This window comes from Phaenicophaeus curvirostris, chromosome 2, assembly GCF_032191515.1.
Source record: "Phaenicophaeus curvirostris isolate KB17595 chromosome 2, BPBGC_Pcur_1.0, whole genome shotgun sequence".
Classification (NCBI taxonomy): domain Eukaryota; kingdom Metazoa; phylum Chordata; class Aves; order Cuculiformes; family Cuculidae; genus Phaenicophaeus; species Phaenicophaeus curvirostris.
Window position 1 is genome coordinate 343,233 of NC_091393.1, and position 19,926 is coordinate 363,158.

The 19,926-nt window shown below is 43.7% G+C and overlaps 1 protein-coding gene across 3 annotated transcripts in view; it reads right to left on the bottom strand.

Annotated features, from left to right (window-relative positions):
- Positions 1–14,813, bottom strand: part of LOC138717585 (sine oculis-binding protein homolog) — a 120,809-nt gene extending 105,996 nt beyond the window's left edge. For 2 of the 3 annotated variants that reach the window (XM_069851113.1, XM_069851112.1), the window contains exons 1-3: positions 14,639–14,813; positions 5,538–5,676; positions 3,475–3,660 (exon numbers count right to left, since the gene is read on the bottom strand). In XM_069851113.1, coding sequence (XP_069707214.1) covers positions 3,475–3,660; positions 5,538–5,676; positions 14,639–14,734 — 421 coding nt within the window. In that variant the 5' untranslated portion in view covers positions 14,735–14,813. Of the gene's footprint in view, positions 1–3,474; positions 3,661–5,537; positions 5,677–12,373; positions 12,621–14,638 lie in introns of those variants that run through there. The other variant, XM_069851114.1, reaches the window with a different exon arrangement.
- Between the last annotated feature and the right edge of the window lie 5,113 nt (positions 14,814–19,926).

The following is a 19,926-nucleotide window of genomic DNA, read 5'->3' on the forward strand; positions in this document are numbered from 1 at the left end:
TGTCTATTCAAGTAACCATTACACTTGATAGAGCTCTGCTTTCCTTGAGATGGCTGAACATCTGCCTGCTAAGGGGAAGTGCTGAATGAATTCCTTCTTTTGCTTTACTTATTAAACTCTCTTTATCGTAACCCATGAGTTTTCTTACTTTTATTCATGCAATTATCTCCTCCATCCCAGCAGATGGAGCGAGCAAGTGGCTGGGCAGTACTGAGTTGTCAGTTGGCATTAAACTACAATATCTGTTCACTGAAAGCATGAGTGCAGACACGACACACTCAAGTTTTCCAGCATGCTCAAGGAAGACCTAATCTGCAAAAATCTCCAATGACTGCTTCCTAGAAGGATCAGTTTAGGATCAATACTCCTACCTCCTTCCTGAGCTGCTAACTGTTTTTGATGTGAAGAATCATACTGTTTCCTTGGAAATCCTGTTTCCTTTGGCTTCCTGTTTCAGTCTTCCTCCCTCTGCGATCACTACATGAGTCCACCTTACAGAGTATCCTCCCTATTTCTCCCTTCAGGCTTCTGTGAACATTTGCCCTGCTTTGCTCTTTCTCTTCTCCCACTTATCTGTAAAGAATCTTATCTGAAAAAAAATATTCAGCTAGTAATTTGTCGTGACTGTTCCTTAGATCTGCTTATCCTCTCCAGACCATTGCTCTTCTGTCCAAATGAATACCTCAGCCTGTCTCTCTGACACTTCCTTACTGGTGCAGACCCTTCAGTTCAAGATCAATACAGCAAAAATTAAACTTTTAATAACTCCTCCCCAAGTGTTCACTCCATATTATTTGCTCAATAACAGTGGCCTGCACCATCATCTTTCCTGTCCTTCAAGTTCACGATTTAGACATCATTTTTGTCTGTGGGCACTCTCTTTTGAGCTATATTTAAATCTTCTAGATTTTTATCCTGTACAATATCTAAAAGCTTTTCCCATCCATCCACAAAGTCTCATCCCATTCTCAGCATCTCAGTCACCACAGTGCATCCCTACCTGGTTTTCCCTCTGGCCTGTAATGTAAACTCATCCTATGCATGTCTATTCAAAATGCCTAAAAGATCCCTTTTCTGCCCAGCATTTTAACCTTGAAGATTTCTCTTCAACTCTTCCGCCTCTCCCTTCTGTCCTCTTTCTTCATTTATTAACTCAATCATGTGTAAGCTGCTTCTGTTCTTGTGGCAGATCAGTCACAGTCTGTTTCTTCCCCCGCCACCCCACACCCCGCGTTGAAAATGCTGACTTTAAGCTTTGGCAATTATTGATTTACATCTTTTTTCATTTGCCTGCTCAACTCAAAGAAACACCTTTGCTGTGCTGTTTCCCAAGCTGCCCCCTGTGCTTGTGATGGGCTCCAACAAAGCATCCCCAGAGTTACTCCTGTCTGGCTTTTTACCACTCTGAAGTTTTCTGCTTTGATGTAGTGCCCACAAAACGGTGTCGAAGTGCACTGCCACGACCACTGCTTCTCATGCCGGTTTGCCTGCTCCTTTGTACTCCCTTTTCTACTTGTATTCACCAGTTGTTTCTTGCCAGGCTCTTTGGGGTGATCATGAATAGGGCACCTACGCCCTAAGATAAAACAAAACAATTACTACCAATGTTTATTTCAAATCCCACAAAGGCTGTGGTTCTCCTCCCCTCCAGTCCTCCTAAACTTTGCTCTCTAAAACAAAGGTGAGATAAGCATGCTCATCTGCTCAGAAGTCATGGAAATCTAGTGCCTATTACTGATCATGGGATAAATTCAGAGAAGGCAGAGACATTATGCATTTGTATCTCCTATGTAAGTAAAACGTGAGCAAAATGACACTATTCATTATGAATTATTGAACTAAAAACCTGAAGTTGGGAAATACTTGCAAAAAGCCTCTGTACATTAACCTTACCAGTACATCTGAACACGGGATCACACACAATAGGTAGAAGGGCAAAGAACAGAAGGCAGTTGACTGGGCCAAGGCTCCCTTGTGTCCCCTTAACTTCTGCTGCAGTAATTTGTTTTTCTACTTCATAGTTCCATCTCCTCCTGCTTGTTTGATGTCATAAAAATCCAGCAACTGTAGCAGTTTGCACAATGCATGTTATAGCTTTGCATTAGTGTACCACAAATTCAGCATTCTGGATTCAGTCATGACTCAGATTGGAGGAGAAAATAGCTTGGGATGGCACAAGCCCTTGATTAAAGCTTTAGGGCCAAATCAACAGCAGCTGAGGATCCAGCCCATATGGCCCGAGATTTTTAGCTGTGTAAAGGCTACAGGAATGGGCCCAAATAGCTTTGGTAATTAGCAAATACAGTATAAAATAGATGAAAAGTCTTTGGCAGGGAATGCATATTGAGTAACATTCGAAAATTATTCATAGCATATTAGTATATTTCTTTAGAGATAAAACTCAATGGCATAAAAACAATTTGGGAGGGACAACCATAGTTTCTCACATGACTGTCACCAGGCAAACAATTAATTGGATCGATCAGTATTTTACAGTCACCTTTAGTCAATGCAATGAAGGGCAGAGGTGACCATCTAACACCTGGGGGCCTGATCCTACAAGCTGTTCTGCCTCTGCAGAAGCATCCTTATCTCTGGAGGGAACTCTTTAGCCAAGGTGCCTCCCTGTGTGCAGAGAGCTACCTCCCATTCTCGGGTAGGTACTGCAGGCCACCCTGCACTCCTCAGTGGCTTGGTAACCCAAAGGCACTCCAAACATGCCCATGAAAGCAGGACCGAGCCTGCTGCTACCTACATTCACCAATTACCACACCAGGTACAGCAATAAACAATAACACGGTAATTAATCACTCTGGTGTAGCCATAAGAGTTACTTTCACAGATTATTGTAAGCAGCATGCAGTGTGGAATAAGTCATTTTTCACGCAAGCTCTGAGGAATGGCATGTTATAAAATCACTCCTGATAAAAATCTAATGAAAATGTAAAGCATCTCAGCGCAGTCTCCTGGGTAGAGTCAAGATCATATTAAACCCTCAAGAGACAATGGTCAGGGATTTCAATGAGAATCAAGAGACAGTTTTCCCAGGATGAGCTTGTTAACCTGATAAAAAGATATGATATTGATTTGATGGCTTTGTCTCTTCTGCCGTTTCCTCCGTGAAGGCTATTTTTAATTTAATCATCTTCCATTAATTTATTTAAAGGCTTTATTCATTAAAACAAAATATTTTCTTTTTTTTTCTTTTTTAAAAAATCAGAGGTTGTTGAAGTGTTGAGAGTATAATCCATCACACAGAGTGTCACAAGCAGCACAGGTCTGTTGTCATTGCATTTGTACACGTTTTTCAAGAATAGTAACAAATAAAGTCACTCTCCCATTCTGTTTTAAAGTTTCCTTTGACCTGCTCTTAAAGATTTTGAAATCAGCTCTCTTAGAAAGGCATCATATTCTAGCACCCTCAGGACACATGTCAATGACAGTTACTACTTTAAAATGTTCATTAGGATTTACCTGCTGGTGGTTTTATGAAAGGTGGTGGAATTAATGGGACAATAATAGGTACGTTCCCGTGATCCTTCGACCCTGCTGGTGAGTCTGAAAGTCCATTTCCTGTGGCAAGCCCTGGGTAGCCTGGGTTTATATTGTATGGTGAAATAACACTGTCCTCAGGTAATTTTGGTTTTGGCAAAGAATTTTCTGTAAAACACAAAGAACACATTGTACAGTATGACAAATACAATTCTTTAATGCCCCTACATATTTTCACCACTCTGTTCATTAAACCACTTCCCCCAATATGAGTGCACAACCACCCCCAGACATTTTCCCTTTTAAAAAATTGATACTTACCAGTATTCTTCAGAAATGATCCATTTTTTAAAAAAATCCAACACACACCAAACACAACTATACTTTTTTTTAAAAGGTGGGATTATTTTGTCACTCATATCCCTAGTACACCTGATTTAATTAATGATAACCTATTCCTGTCCTTCACTTCCACTGTTTGCATGGTGAGCACGCTCAGTGTACTGTGACTTCACCAAGACAAGTAGCATAAACTGAGAAACAAAAGAATTCCTATTTCTCTTTCAATTCTATGATAATAGTAATGGAAAGGATTTAAAGAAAGGGACAAAATATTGAAATTACAGCAAAGTGTGCATGAAATTATGACAAGTTATTATTCTAGTTCATTGATCCCAAATCACCTCAGAATTGTTGTAGAAATTTCTCTAGTGCACCTCAGTTAGGTATGGGACAGGACTTAATTCTTATTATTCTCTCTCCTCCCATCTCTCAGCAAAAGAAACACACTTTTTTCTCTCCCACAGACTGCATATATGTAAAATCTCCACCTGGCACAGGTATTCAACATCTTTCTTTAGTATATAAGTCATGATTTTTAACGTGTCTATAAAAAAAAGCATGTCAGAAATTTCATCAGGCATAGACTGAAGCCACAAATCATTCAATAAAAGATCTATTTATTTGAACATAAATAAATTAATCACATTACTACACAGGAACAAGTTTCTTTGAAGGTGGCCTAATAACATTGCATTTTCAATGAAAAATAAATATTGATCACCAGTGTCACTACAGACCTAACAAGCTGCAAATGTTCAATTTTGACATGATTATATTTTTTCACTTTACCTCTAATTTTTTCCACCTCTTTTCCAGACATCTCTACATCAGAACTGGTCTCTCTGGTTATCAGTACTCATTGCAACATTCACTGAATATAGTGCTGCTGCTGACCATCAGAAAAGAAATCCAAACACTGATGGCCACCAATGCAGTGAGAAGTGGCAGTCCAAGAGTGCAAAAGCTGCTGCAATTTCCTCTCTTTACTTCACCTTGGAGGAACTCTTGTTGGATAAGTCAAGATGCAGCAATTCTCTGCTCTTATCTTCACTCTGATCACAAGTTCCTACCCATTTACTGCAGCTGATGAGTCAGAAGGCAGCAATCTAACGGCTGAACAAAAAGACTGGATCCCATCCTTTACATTTTGAATTATCTCACACTACAGTACATGAAGATCCAGCACTGTCCCAAATAAACTCCAGTCCTGTAGAAGTTTTACAGCACTTGCAAAAGATGGTATAGTACAAAAATCCCTGAGGAGCCTTTTGTGAACATTCACAATGATTCCCATGTGTTGTGAATATTTCAGCTCAAAATATTTCAGCATTTTGAAAAGCCATAGGCCAAAAAGCTTTAGTTTTGAAAGCAAAGGGTTCCTTAAGCCACACAGCTAGAAAAGCACTCTCTCTTTTTTCCATTTGTGAGCGGTTTATTGGTACCACAGCTACATGACTTTCAACTGACTCACAAAAGGTATTTTTTGTGAAGACAGACTAGTAAGTGTCTACTAATAGCTATTTTGTTAAGTGATTTTCCTCATACCCTACCGGCTTCCTCATACTACAAGGCACTTGCCGACACATTTATTTAAACCAACTACAAAGCAAGCAGCAGAACACACTTCCCAGTCCATGCCAATTCAGACAGGTTGAGATATTAATCCTTTTTTGCGTGAACACAGAAACGTTAAGTCTCATTACCTTTGAGAACAGAAATGTGTTGGCGGCTTTCCCCGTCTGCCGAGTAGTTTCTGAATTCAATATCTTCTCCATCTTTCAATTCAACCTTATCATAACCATACCAGCCAAGGAGCTCATTCATAGTGTTTTCTGCAAAGTTCTGAAAGAGAAAAATTGCCTACTTATTTATGTAATCAATAACCATTTGGAAGGAAGGGAGGACTGCATAAATCGAACCATATCTGTGCTACATGAGGAAGTGTCAGGTTTGGCCCACCTCCTCAAAGACGAATGTTCGTTTCATAAGTCAAGTGCATAAAGTGCAATGCATTTAAATCTCCGACTGGCACATGTAATTATGACACAGACTCATACATCCGTAATTTAAAGAAAATGAAAAGGAGAGTTATTTATGACTTTTGCTCTGGCACTCAATGTCAGAAATATTTTAACATACACTTGTCACACAAACTTGTCTGTGTTGCCATAAAATATTTAAGACCACAGCAAGAGAATAACAAAACACTAGGATTTTTTTCAGCTAGCAGTTAATCAATCTTACTGCGCTCAAATCTTTTCAGCTGGAGCAGGTCACTGACATAATTACAGTTCCTTGAGGTGCCCATGAACCAAATCAAATAAACTCACAGCAAAGATGTTTTTCCTCAGCTAGAAACCCTCACATAGTCAAGCCACTTAAAAACTCTTCACCATGAAAGCATTTTACCATAACGTTTCCTATAAGCGTCTCTTCCATTTGCTCAAGAAAACCTTTCTCAGTTATGTCATATTTATTTTCAAACCGATTTCCAAGCAGCCGTGTGGTTACATTTTGTGTTTGTATGGAAAGGCAAAATACAGAACATGACTGTTATAACTCTCAAATTCTATTAAAAACACATCCTCTAGGTCACACAGCAAAAATAGTTCTGTTGAAAATGCTCATTATTGGGCCAGGAGATTTAGTGGAGCAGGTTAAGAAAGCTGCAGCCAGGCAACAAAGCTTTCTGAAACCAAGTAGTGACACAGAGCTGTAGGGCTTATGGATGTAGGAAACTACTGAAGGAAACCAGTTAATGAACTATTGTGATGGTAAATATCAGTTTAAAGTAACAAGACAAATATAAAATGAAATGGAAAAGCCACACACAAAGCCTTTTCATTTGTCTCCAAGTATTTTTATTATCACTATTTTAAAACAAATACTAAACTTCATTTTTTCTATAAGATCTTGACTTCTAAAATAATGCTCCTAATAAGCACCATCTCCTGGGACTCTGGCTAACAGCAAAGGAATAAAGAGAACACGACACCAATTCAAAACAAATGGTACATGTCAAATTTGCAGGTTGCTAGATTTTGCCTAATAACTGCTCTAGCTCAGATTTTGAGTGGGAGCAAGTCTAATGATAGAACACAGCAATTCTCCAGTCATTTAAATAAATAAATAAAATTAATCAGATGATAATTGCTTCTGAATTCAAAGCTACAGCAGACACTCTGGCCCAGAACATCAGAGAGCTGCACTGCTCCCGGCGCATTCATCACACCAGATTGCATAGGTCTTGCTGTCACTCAGGGAGCACCATAAAGCAGCTATAAGTAATAATAAACACAAGCAATTTGTACTCTTCCAGGAGCATCATCTTTGCAACTGTACTACAAATGCACAGTTTGGGAAAAGAAGGAAAAAAAAAACAAAAAAAAACCCAAAACCAGAACCTTGGAGTATCTATTTCCCTCCGGTTTTCTGCCCTTTCATTTCCACTTGATGTCCTGCTGTAAGCCTCCGTTCTGTGGCTGTCCAGTGCAGCCCTGAATTGCCAGAAAACAGCATCATTCCACCTCTACCTCTAGTATCAGTGATATAAGTACAACCATCCGCTATCTCTGAACTACGTCACCACTACAGTCTGCACCAAGTACAATGCAGTGTAATGAGGCTAACACCTACACTCACTTCTAAAGTATATATTTAATACAACAATCCAGTGTTGTTTTAAATACTAGCAAAACTGGGAAATTTTTCTAAAGTTTTGGTTTGTTTGGTTTTTAGCCTTTTAGAAAACTTCTTCCTTAGTGCTAGAAGTCCCAATGTGCCAATCCAAGGGAATCCAACAAAATGACCTGGTGACAGGGAATGAAACCTCACTGCTGCAGCTCACCCAGAACAACCTAACAGGGTTCACAGAGGCCCAGAGGCAAGTTCTGCTAAGTTCCCTTGCTTTGCTAGATTTCAGCTACAGAGATGCAGCTCTAGAGACTAATCGAGCAAGGTAGAGACCAACTGACTTAAAACCCCATGCAATCAAACTAGCTGAGTAGCTCCAAATATGCCTCCTGTGGATGCTTTGTGTTTTATTTGCACTGTTGATCAACTCAGGCAATGAATAATTTCTAATTACTTGTCAAGGTATACGTAAGCAAGTCTAAATATATGTTTATTTTTCCCCAAAAATTCATACATGTCTGTGTCCTCAGAATCCAGAAAAAGTGACAGTTGGGTTTGTAATGGGACAAAATTTAATTACCTTTCAAGCCTCATTTTACCATCCCTGATGAGCGATGCACAAAAATGAACAGTCATAATGACAAAAAATATATTTGATTTTGAAACTACTCATAATGGAGAATCAATTCTTTAAAAAAATTAAAATCACCAGGGTCTTTGCTATTAACTTCAATGACAGTAGAGCGAGGTGACACATGAGCAGTAAAAAAAGCAAGGATCTTTTTAACACCACTATTTCTCAACGATACTGGGATAAAAACCAAGCCGTTCTCTTTCATAATTTATCTTACTTCTTACAATGATGGTGATCATTCCTAATGCCATCCTCCCATCAGCCAGGACATTATTACACAGTACTTTCTACACAGCAAGCCAAGAGGATGATCCTATCCTTAGCAAGCTGACAGTCAAAGCTGAGAAATGTTTTCTTCCACACTAAACCTCTCACATGGATGGACATCCACAGAACTATGACATCACCTTCCCTCAGACTCCTAAAAGACCTCTTTACACTGATGTCTAACACCCTGTCAGTCTAGATGATGGTGGCACGGGCCATGTGCTTCCTGAAGCCACTGCCCTGAAGGTGACTACAATTATTTCTCTGTTTCCATGTATTATCCCTTCTTTCAATTTCAATGGTAGACCCAGACTATGTGAGATAATTTTTCTCTATACGAATGTAGGGGCTAGGGGAAGCCCAGTTCTCAATTAAGTTTAGTAAAGGAAGGAAGTGAATTAACACGTAACTTGCACATGCAGAGCAGAAGCTCACTGAAAGATGCACAAGCTTCAACAGCTTAGTGGAATGAAGGGTGATGATTATAACCACGGTGCTTGAGAAAAGCAAGAATGTGGGACCTGATGTTGGAGCAGGAGAACAGAAGTAGTGACGAAGCAGGCTAGGGAGGAACCTGATGAAGTGAGAGATGACGGAGCTGCCAAAGCCCAGGGAGTATGAGATTTGAAGAGAAGAGTGGATGACCAGATGGAGGATGTGCAAGGAGCCGCAATTCCAAGCTTTTGCAGGAACAGGACAGTAGAGACACGCGTGCCTACTTTCAGACCCATTCTCCAAAAGGATGTGGAGGGTGTACAGAATGGTGGCTGCCACACTGAACCCACAGCTCTGCCAGAGGGCTGGGATGACGTGGAAGAATAGCGCACCAGGAAAGCCTTGCCCATCATCAATAAAATCCCAAGTCAGCAATCACACTACTAAGCTGGGACTCTTGAGAGCAGAGCAAACCCCACTGAATCCAAAGGGAGTCCTACAGATGTCCATGGATTTCATCACGCAATTACAGCACCAAAGCCAAATTCACCCTGCTGGGGAGGCAATGCTGAATCTCCTGCAGGGAAACCAGGAGACTGAGCCCTGGTGCTGCTCAGAGTATATGGGCCAGCTTCAGAGCTGAGAAGACAAGCACAGAAAATCCTGCCTCGTGTCTTTCTGTGCTCACACCGCCACGCCATGCTCAGCCTCCTGTGCATGCACCAAGCAGCCAGGCTCCTGGGGCTGCAGTGGAAACACCAATAACCTCTTGAGCCACCAGGCCACCCAGGCAGTCAGTTAACATCCTCCTGGAGCTGTATCTCCTGCACTTCTCCAGCTGACAGTGCAGCCACGCACCATCGCAGCTGCCTAACTGCCAAGGCATTCACTACGGCTGCAGCACAACTACCTCATCCCTGCCCAAGAAACTGGCCTCAAAATGCTCCAGCAGCCCCAACCACATGACACCACCAAGGACAGACGACAGTTCTTCTTTTGCCCCCTGCCAAGTCCCAAACCACTTATCACCACTCCAGGGCAGTGTGCAATTTGCGTATTTTAACTGTGGGACCTCTCTACTCTTGTACTATAGAGAAATATCCTCCCGCCTGGAAGAGTCAGGACAACTATTACCCTCTTTGCTATTTTACTTGCATTTGCTTCCTGTTCATGGGAAAGCTGAAGAAGAATGTGTTGACTTGCCAGACTGTGGTTTCTTTCCTTTGTAAGACTAACTTATACGCTAGGCAGTAAAAATGTAATCACTTTTACTCCAGATTTAAGATTTATTTCATCGTAACAACACACCTACAGCTTGATTTTTCACATTGCAATACACCATTTTCCCAAATCTTCACTAATTATGCATTCCGAAGCAAAGTCAAACTTCTCTTTCCATCTCAGATCTCTTGCCTTTCCTTCTCTATGAATTTTATTCGCAGGGGGCAAAGCCTGGCTTCACCAAATGGCAAACACGGAGGCGGGAAACACAGGCGAGAATGAGTCTGTCAGACTCATTTTCTTCTAGGTTTTACTGCAGAATGTTTATTTCAGATCAGGGAGGAAGCACAGTGGCTCCATTCCACTTCCTTGCCTTCATAATCCACCCAGTGCAGAGCCCCACAAATTCACTTTTTGCTTTCACTGCACCAAGGAAATAAAAATGTTTCTATAGCCACAATACAAATTTGATTTTTTTTTTTTAACCGCCCTCACTTTCTTTGCTTATTTATGTTGTTGCTATATTGAACTTTATGGTCAGAGCTTCATGCTATCAGAAAGCAAAATTTCTTGATGCTTTTATTTCCTTTGTCCTTCCACATACGCATTTGGTTCTGTAATATCCGCTTAATTTGAATAAGCACCTCTACTACGACGCACAGGCAGGTGAGTCTCCCTGCGCAGACAGCAAAACTCCTTTCTGCAGCCATCCCACAGAACTCCTTCCATGCAGACTCCACAAACCCCCCTCAGTCTCCTGAAATAGTACAATTGATAAACTCTGTCTGGTTTTACTCTTTCCCAAAGACATTTTTGCTTTTCAGGAAAGAAGGGAGGAGTTTCCTTGGAATCTTCGGAGTGCTCCAAGCAACCTGGCTCACTCCAGTCACAGCGCTAATACGTCTGCTTCACCGCTTTCTTCCTTCTGACAGTACTACTTTCCAGTGCCAAATGAGGAATATTAAAACACTAAACTGAAAGATCTTCTGATGCGTTTACTATTGAAGTATAACAGATGGGGCTGTCTTAAGCTCTAGGCACCAGGAACAAAGCCCAATTTTAGATACAAATTAGTTATTGAGAATATTTATAGATGGTAAATTCCTCGGGCACATGAAGCAGCCCTGTGAAAGTACTGCATAAAGCAATAATTGCTCATCTTTCAACTGACAGGCACACGCGGATACGTTGTCTTGCTTGTTCAGGAGAACTTCCAGAGCAACACAGTACTGGATATAACTCCACTACATTGCTGCTCCTCCTGAGCAGAACTGCTGCCTGGCAGCGGGACAGCAAACAAGGAGGGATGGATGGGGAAGCCATCACCGCGCCTTGACGAGTGCTTTCATCAGATTAAAATATTTTTTACAGTTTGTCTTTAAACAGTATCGGGTTCCCTGACTACAATAGCTTTGGATCTATTAGGGGTTCTGTTATTCACCAGCGAGTGGCACTGCACTGAATGAGGTATACAATGCGACCTCTGGAAATAAAAAAGGAAAGTATCATCTGAAGGAGAAAGGGGGTCAAAGGAAAACAATAATTAGAAAAAAGAAAGAGAAGCTGTGAAGGTCACAGCAAAACGAAACGGTTCCTCCTCAATATACTTTTCATTGAAATGTAATATCAGAAAACTGCGCAGAATCATGTACTTTTTGCACACAACATTGTATCAAATTAAAACTTGTTATAACCACCATGTACATTAGGTTAGCGATAACAAAAATGTAACTTAATATCTGGCATAAGGGAAGAGCAAGCAACTTGAATATCCATCCAGTCCCGTTAAAATCAAGCTGTGAAACTACTGCTGGAAGAGACCAAACCAAGCAGTTAGGTGTTGTGATCCTTCTCGAGTAAATATCTGGCTGTATCACACAGCAGATCTTGAAGGAAGTCTCTGTGATGAGGTAATTTTATTGCTCATTCATAGCGCCCTGCATTTGCTGTACTTAAAATAGACACTTGTGCCAATGGCCTTTTTATTACCCGAAGGGAGGGAAAAAAAAAAAAATCACATATACACCAGTCCTTTTTCTTTCTGCTAGCAAAGGGAGGCAATTTGATCCAACGTGGGCTGAAACCTGAGTAGGTCACTGTACACCATGATAAAATTCCCTAATCCCTGAGCCAAATTTCCCTGAGGGGGCCCTCCTACTTCTCCTTCACTTTCCAAGCTGACTTTTCCATTCCCTCTCTCGTCTTTTCCTCCCCTTCATCTCTTTCATTTCCCCTACCTTAAAGCCTTGATATCTGATCCGCTGCTGATACTCGGGTTACAGTTTTTACAGCTTAGGCTGTCTATTGCTGTATACATTCCTTTCTTTCTGCTCTGCCGTGATTACTTACCAGAGCTTATTTTACACTGGTCCAGATGAAAGCAGTTCAGATGAAGGAAAACAGTCAGCCTGTTTGAACATTACAGATATGAACCTACACAAGGGCACATTGTGCTCCCTCTGTCATTTGGCTGCAAACATTTTGCACAGTGTAACCAATTTGTTGCATTATTATGTTCCCCAGGTTTATGAAGAACAGTAAAGAAAATGAGCAAATGAACAGCATGGAATTTTAACTTTCTCAAGCAGACAAAAATCCAAACAGGTTTTTAACTCGCCTTTTCCCCCCCTTCTCCTTCTTGGATGATGGCAGCCAACTATCCTACTAAAAACACATAGCACACACAGCATAGTTTACGTTGAAAGGTGGCCTGTGTTTTGCGAAAGGGTCTGCCATTAGCTATCTCACCCTTGACCAGAAAACACATTGGTTCAAACTGCCGTTTCTATGTGCCTTTCATTTTCAAGTCAGCCAAAATCGACATTTCTAACCTTAAGCAGCTACCCGTAATTAAGAAAGAGAAACTCTCTAAATGCAGCTTAACGCCAGAGCTTAATACCAAAGCATTAGTTTAAAATTGTGTAATTTTTCTCCTTCACACAATGTTGTTTTTGTTTCTTCCTCACCCTTTCAAACAAACATCTGTTATACTGTAGAAGAACAACTATCTCCCAAACCGCTGAGTGTGCCTGCAGCCAAAGTAAACAAAACAAACCCAGAGGATCCAGCACAGTCAGCCTTTATATCCAGCCAGGATAACATTTCACATGTTTTGATTAAAATTAGCTAATTTGTAATTCTAGAACCTATGAAACTTAAAAGCTGCAATCCATATAGATGGCATTAGGCGATGCTCTGAGGGGCCAATGCTCGATAGGACAGACCTTTGCAGTCCTCAAAACTACGTGGGGTTACAATGAGCAGTGACTCTCGCTCTTCAGCGCCTGCACCGAGCCCTCTCCAAAAATAGGATGTGTCATATATCTCGCAAAGAATAATACCCTTCCTCGGGACTTGGAACTAGTGCAGTTTGTTTCCCAAGAGATGCACCAACACATTATAGTGTTCATTCCACCAATACTCCTCTTGTCTGCATTCCCAGTTAACGCGGCCACGCTCACTATGCAGGTAGATGGAACGCTTGCCTTAGGCAGGGAAGGGCACCAAACCCAAACCAGTGGTGTGCAAAAGAGGGGAGAAAGGGGGGGATTGTGCATTCCCGTTTAATTTTACGTGGGGAAATCAGCGCTCCAGAAAGCAAAGATATTATCGCTAGGCATCACGCATATTTATGTACCCGCCTATATAGTATATAACACTATGCGAACGTGTGACATTTTCCAGGCAGCCCTCCACTTACAATCAGCCTTTTAATAAATGACACATTCAAATTAAACGTCAGCAGCTTTCTCTCGCAACCAGACTCTGCCGTTTTAGTCACTTTATCCGCGTATTAACCAACAGCGGCAACAATAAGTTCAGCTTAAGTCTCGGGAATACCTCGTTCCCAACTTCGGGGAATTAGAGACGGAAAACAAACAGACACGGAACGCACGTGAAAAATAAAAATTAAAAAAATTAAATAAAAAATGGAGCAGGGCAAGCCTGGAGCAGCGACCTAACGATAAGAGAAGTCCTGAAATCAGGGTCTGGTGCGATCGCAGGCACCGTAACATCTGGAGCGGGCGCCGCGAGAGCCGCCTCCGGAGCGCAGCTGGGCTGGCACCGGCTCCCACCGGGCTCCCGGCGCGGAGAACGCTTCCCGGGAAAAGCGGGGAGGCACCGCGCGGCAGCGCCGGGAACAGGGAGCGGGGAGAGAGGCGGAGAGCCGCGGGGATGCTCGGACAATGTACCCGCACGGTTGCGGCGGGCTGGCGGAAAAATAAAAGGAGAGAAACGCGCGGCTTAAAAGAAGTCCCTTTCTTTCCTAACTTTAGGGATTCCCGGCTACCGGAGGGCTACGGAAAGGGAAAAAAAAATATATATAAAAGCGTCAAACCGCTCATCGCCGGCGCGCCGGGAGGTGGAAAGCCCGGCGGGGGAGAGAGCGGTTTATTAAAAAAAATAATAATAAAAAATAAATCAAAGCTGTTCAATGAACAGGATTTGTAGCCTGTGAATTCGTCTCTGTTTTCAGCCCAGGAGGCGGAGTTGAGACACATTCAGTGCATCCTACAAAAAAAAAAAAATGACAAGAGCTCCTTTCTTATTCCGTTTGCAGGCGGTGAGGCGGGGGGGGGACACCCTGCTCCCTTCCCCGTCGCGGGCACCCACCTTCATCTCCTCGTTGATCTCCCGCTTCACCGGGTGAGCGGGCTTCCTGCTCCTTTTATTTTCGGGAGGTCTCCCTTCTTTCTCCATTTCTGCCATTTTTTGCGCCTACTCGGTGGCGGAGATGAAATGGCTGCTGGTGCTCTGGGGGGGCCGGGCGGGGGGCGGCTGCTCTCAGCGGCGGCGGGCGGCGCCGCGGCGGGCCCGGGGGGAGCGCGGCGGCGGCGGCGGCGGGGGCGGCGGCGGGGGTCGCGGCCGCCCCGGCGAATCAGCCATCCCCTGCCTCGCCGCCCGCCTGCACGGGAGCGGCGCGGCGGGGCGAGCCGGCCCCGCGCCTGCTGCGGCGCTGCTGGCGGCGGGAGGCGGGGGACGGGGCCGGCTCCGCGCCGGGCGGGGCCTCGGCCCGCACCGAATCGGCCGCCGCCGCTTCGCCGGGGGAGGCGCGGGGCGCGGGGGGAGCGGCGGGGCCGGGCGGGGCGGCCGGAGGGGGCGGGGCGCGCGGTAAAGCGCGGGGGGGGCGGCCGGGTGGGGGAGGTGGGAGGCGGGAGGCTTGTGTCGCCCACCGGGAACGGGGGCTGCTGAAGGTGTCCCGCTGGGACTGGGGAATGGGGGTGTCCCCGCCGCTGGGATTGGGGAATGGGGGTGTCCCCGCCTCTGGGATTGGGGAATGGAGGTGTCCCCGCCGCTGGGATTGGGGGTAGGAGGAGGTGTCCCCGACGCCGGGATTGGGGAATGGGGGTGTCCCCCACCAGGATTGGAGAATTGGAGTGTCCCCGCCGGGACTGGGGAATGGGGGAGCTTGTGTCCCCCGACGGGATGGGGGAGTGAGGGTGTCTCCGCCAGGACTGGGGATTGGAGGAGGTGTCCCCGACGCCGGGATTGGGGAATAGGGGTGTCCCCCACCAGGATTGGGGAATGGGGGTGTCTCCGCCGGGATTGGAGAATGGGGGGGGCTTGTGTCCCCCGACGGGATTGGGAAGTAGGGGGCTCCCGCCGCTGGGATTGGGGAATAGAGGTGTCCCTGCCGGGATTGGGGATTGAGGAATGGGGGTGTCACTGCCACCGGGATTGGGGAATGGGGGATGTCCCCGCTGGGATTCTGGAATGGGGGTGTCCCACCGGGATTGGGGAATGGGGTGGGCCTGTCTACCTGCCAGGATTGGGGAATGAGGGGGGAATGTATGTCGCCCCCCCCCCACCGCCGCTGCGACTGGGGAATGAGGGGGCCGGGGGAGGGGGTGTCCCCGGCCGGGATTAGAGGGGGAGTGTCCCCGTGCCCCCTCCGGGATTGAGGAATGGGGGAGAGTGTGTCCCCCACCACTGAGACTGGGCATGGGGGAGGTCACAGGGGCTGGGGAATGGTGAGAGGGAAGTGTGTGTCCCCCCAGGACTGGGGAAGGGGGGGTGGAGAAGATAGTGTGTCCATGTGCCCCCACAGCTGGGAATAGGGAAAGGGGGGTGGCGGGAGTTTGTCCCCCGCAGCAGGTTTGGTGACTCCTTCTTTTCTCTTTATGGGAGGCGAGGATGAATGGTTTGGTGGGGCAGGACGCGCTTCAGCAAGGAGGTGCTGGATTACAGTACAGATCGTGGGGATGCATTGATTATTCCTGGGTTGTGCTTTCCCGCAGTCCCCAATTGCTCGATACAGTACAGCACGGGATGGGGTGTCTGTTGTTCCACTAGTCTAAATTGTAATCGTACTGGGCTTCTCATTCATTATGACTTAAAAAAAGGCATTTAAAGAAGAAAAAAAAAGAAAAGAAAAAAGAAAATACCCACGGTTGAAAGATAAACTGAGTTCCATGTGGGTATGAGTAGGCTCCCCATAAAAATCTCTGTTTAGCCTGTCAAAGATAAGTTCGTTTTGTGTGCTACAATGTCTAATTTACATTCTCTGTTTCTGAAGCTTTAAATCGCTGACATTTTTCAGAATGAAAAGTTGAGCGCAACTCCTTTGCTTGTTTCGTGACTAAAATGAGCCTTGCTTGCCTGCTTCGGATGGCAGAGCCGTTAGAGACACGGAGCACATTTTCCTCAGTGGCACTGAAAACACGAACAACCTGCAATTTTGCGTAGTTTTAGCTGTTAGAGTGAGGAGCATTAGAAGGTGAGATAGCAACCACACCTCAGTCTGTAAAATCCTAGAGCCCGTTGTGAAGCGAAGGTGCTGCCACTACCCTCGCTGCCTGAAAGAATCAGGCAGATGTTGGAGAAAAACACATTTGATCATTCATTTTCTCAGAGCAGGACCTCGAGGAGACCCAGCCCTCGAGGAGGCTCTGCCAGCAGCGAGGAGCTGCAGGGGCAGTCATGCCATGGGCTCCATCCATTCTGCACAACCCTGGAATGCAAGATCTGTCCTCAGACTCTTCAGCAGCAAGCATGAGAAGAAACAGATTTGGTTTTTTTCTTCTGTTCAATATTTTAAAATATAGTCAGTTCTGAAACTTGGGGTAACTAACTTGTGACTCCACAGGTAACCTCCAAAGGAAGGCGCTTACTAAGGAAGTTTCCCTCCTCCTGTGCCCCGTCACCACCACCAGTAGCCTCATCTCTATGTTTTGTTCATTGTATTCTATTATAAACCAATCCGTACAGTTGAGCTCTAATCAAGTACGGGAGGTATTTCCAGAATCTCACTGTATTCTCTCACATATTAGGATTAAGAGAGGCAATGCAAGGGGAAGGCTACACAATCTCCTGTAGCCTCAGAGATTTTTGAAACTTTTAGCTGGAAAAAGGAAGCTAACCTCAGATAGCTCTTCTGCTTTGGAAGGCCACCACCTTGCTTGTTGATACATGAAGGCTTTCTAATGAAAAAAGCAAAAATCATTCTTGTATTAGGGACATGTTACTAGTTTCTCTGTACAGCTGATAGCAGTTTCAACAAAAAGCCCCGAGAACTTCTGCTAAACAGAGTATTGCCTCAAATTATTCTTGCTTAGTGAAACATCTGAAGACTCTTTCTCAGGACTTACTGTATATATTATAATAAAGCACTGTTTTGCTGCATAAATTTAACAGATTGAGTTGATAACCTCACAATGGTTAATCCGGAACTCCCAGCTTAAGCAGTATTTCCTTTAATATTGGAAGGGACTTTAGGGAGTGTGTCTGCAAGCCCAAGTTATGCAAATCAATGCCCTCATACTCATGGCATGAATGTTGGGGTTCTCCTATGCAGTGGCAGCAGCTGGACTCAATGAGGGGCCCAACTTCTGGGCCCCTTCCAGCTCAAGACATTCTATGAAATTGTTTTCAGCAGGTTACAGTGAGAAGATGAAAAAGAACGTCTTCAGGATCAAATCTCATGTCTTTCCAGTTTTCCTGACTAACCACTGAAGTTTTAGTTGTAAATTGAGGCACTTCCCACTGCTCTCACTACCACTTCTGAAACACTGATCCTCACCTCCTGATCAATAAAACCAGTGGCTTTCAGTTAGGGTTTTTTTTAAGCTGCACACTCCAAATATATTTGAACAGAGATGTGAACTTACGGCTGCTGACAATAGGCTCACTTTTCTCACCTAACTTCTAGTAAGCTCCTTAAAAACAGCCTACAGTCCCCCAGTACTCCGTCAACCACCAGATGAAAGCGACGTTCTTAGAGTATATCCTGTTTTCCTGAGTATCTAGTACAGCCTTTGGATGGATACAAAAGTTCTACCTCTCTGCATCCTAATAATATCTCTTCATCTGACAGAAGATTATTTCTGCAACTGTCACAATTCCTATTTTTCTGGAGCTGTTATTACCTTTACATATTGCGTGTTATTATACTACATATTCCTGGGAAGTTGTTCTTCTAGTGATAGCATATGGAGGACCATCAACTGTCAACACAGAAGTTCATGCATTTAGAGCGTTCAGATGTTATCTGACACACATCGTAGATACTGAAGTAAGTTTTGGAAGCCGTCTAATTATTCTACTTGTTACTGGGGAGTGAATGACTAGCAAAAAAAAGAATGTTTTCAGGTTTTACTGGTAGCTCATGAACTCATAAGGAGAGGCAGAATATCAGAATCTATAAAAGCCACGAATTTGTCAGTCATACAATGGCATTGATCTGAACATCTCCAAAAAGTTATGAGAAAATAAATCTGGTATTTACATTACAGAGACCCTAACATTAAATACGTTTACTGAACTGTGACAGCACGTATTTCTTATGTGAAATCCTGTATTTTTGGTAAAGAAACCTGGTTCGGCAGTACTCTATATGGATTCTGCAAACAGCTCCCTCTTCACCTGAATAGGGGTGCCTGATTGGATCAATAGGACTGCTCACATTTATTTTGCCAGATGGAGATACTGCGGTATATGATATCAGTAGTCAATTTTGATCCAAAAATGAAATCCTGATCCTGTGGAAATCAGTGAAGATTTTGCTCCTAAGTGTAACAACACCAAATTCCTTGAGAAATTTCTGAGGTGATTTTAAATCAATCTATTATATAGTGTGCACTGGAAAGTAAGAATCTCACGCTCTTAAAAAAATAAAGCTGTAGGGTTTTCAAAATATGTTTCCATTCTCTTTCAAAGCAAAAATACATTTTTTTTTCAATATGAAGGGGGGAAAAGTCTTCATACTACTGATTGTAACTCATCTCAAAAGGGAGTAGAAAGTGCCTGTCAGGCTTCCCATGATGAGTACATGCTCTAACCACAGTGCAATAGAGTAAGTTTCTCACTGTCTTGCTTGTTGAAGGGGTTGGGGTTGGTTTGGGTTATTTTGCCTCACTTTTTGGTTACTTTCAGAGCTGGGGAAAAATAAAACCTGTAGCTGCCTTTCGGTAGTCACTAAGTCACCTGCAAGACTGAGGTTCAGCTCCCTGATGTATTTGAGTTGTGGCAAAAAACAATGTTTTCCTTCCCTTGACCATGCAGATGTTTTACACCCCAGGCACTTTGCCAAGTTCTGTATTACTGTTCTATCACGGCTCCCTATTTCCAGCTCTGCTTTTGCATCTGGATTTTTGTGAGTGGGGTCATTTGGACTTGTGAAAATCAAATGTCGTTCAGAAAACAACAGGTGAAAATGAGTTGCCTTAAAATTGCCCCAGATTGAATTTATATTCTATTATTCATATTCCAATTTATTAGTATTTACATGTTTTAAAAGAGCACTTATCGACTTGCTGGAGTTGCTTGTCAGAGAACAAAAAAAAAAAAAAAGCTTTGCTATAATGAAGTTTTTAATTTTATCTTTATTAATGTATAACTCTCTTTAATATTATTATTATTACTGGCCCCTCAACACAAGGATGTTGAGGATCTGGAGTGTGCCC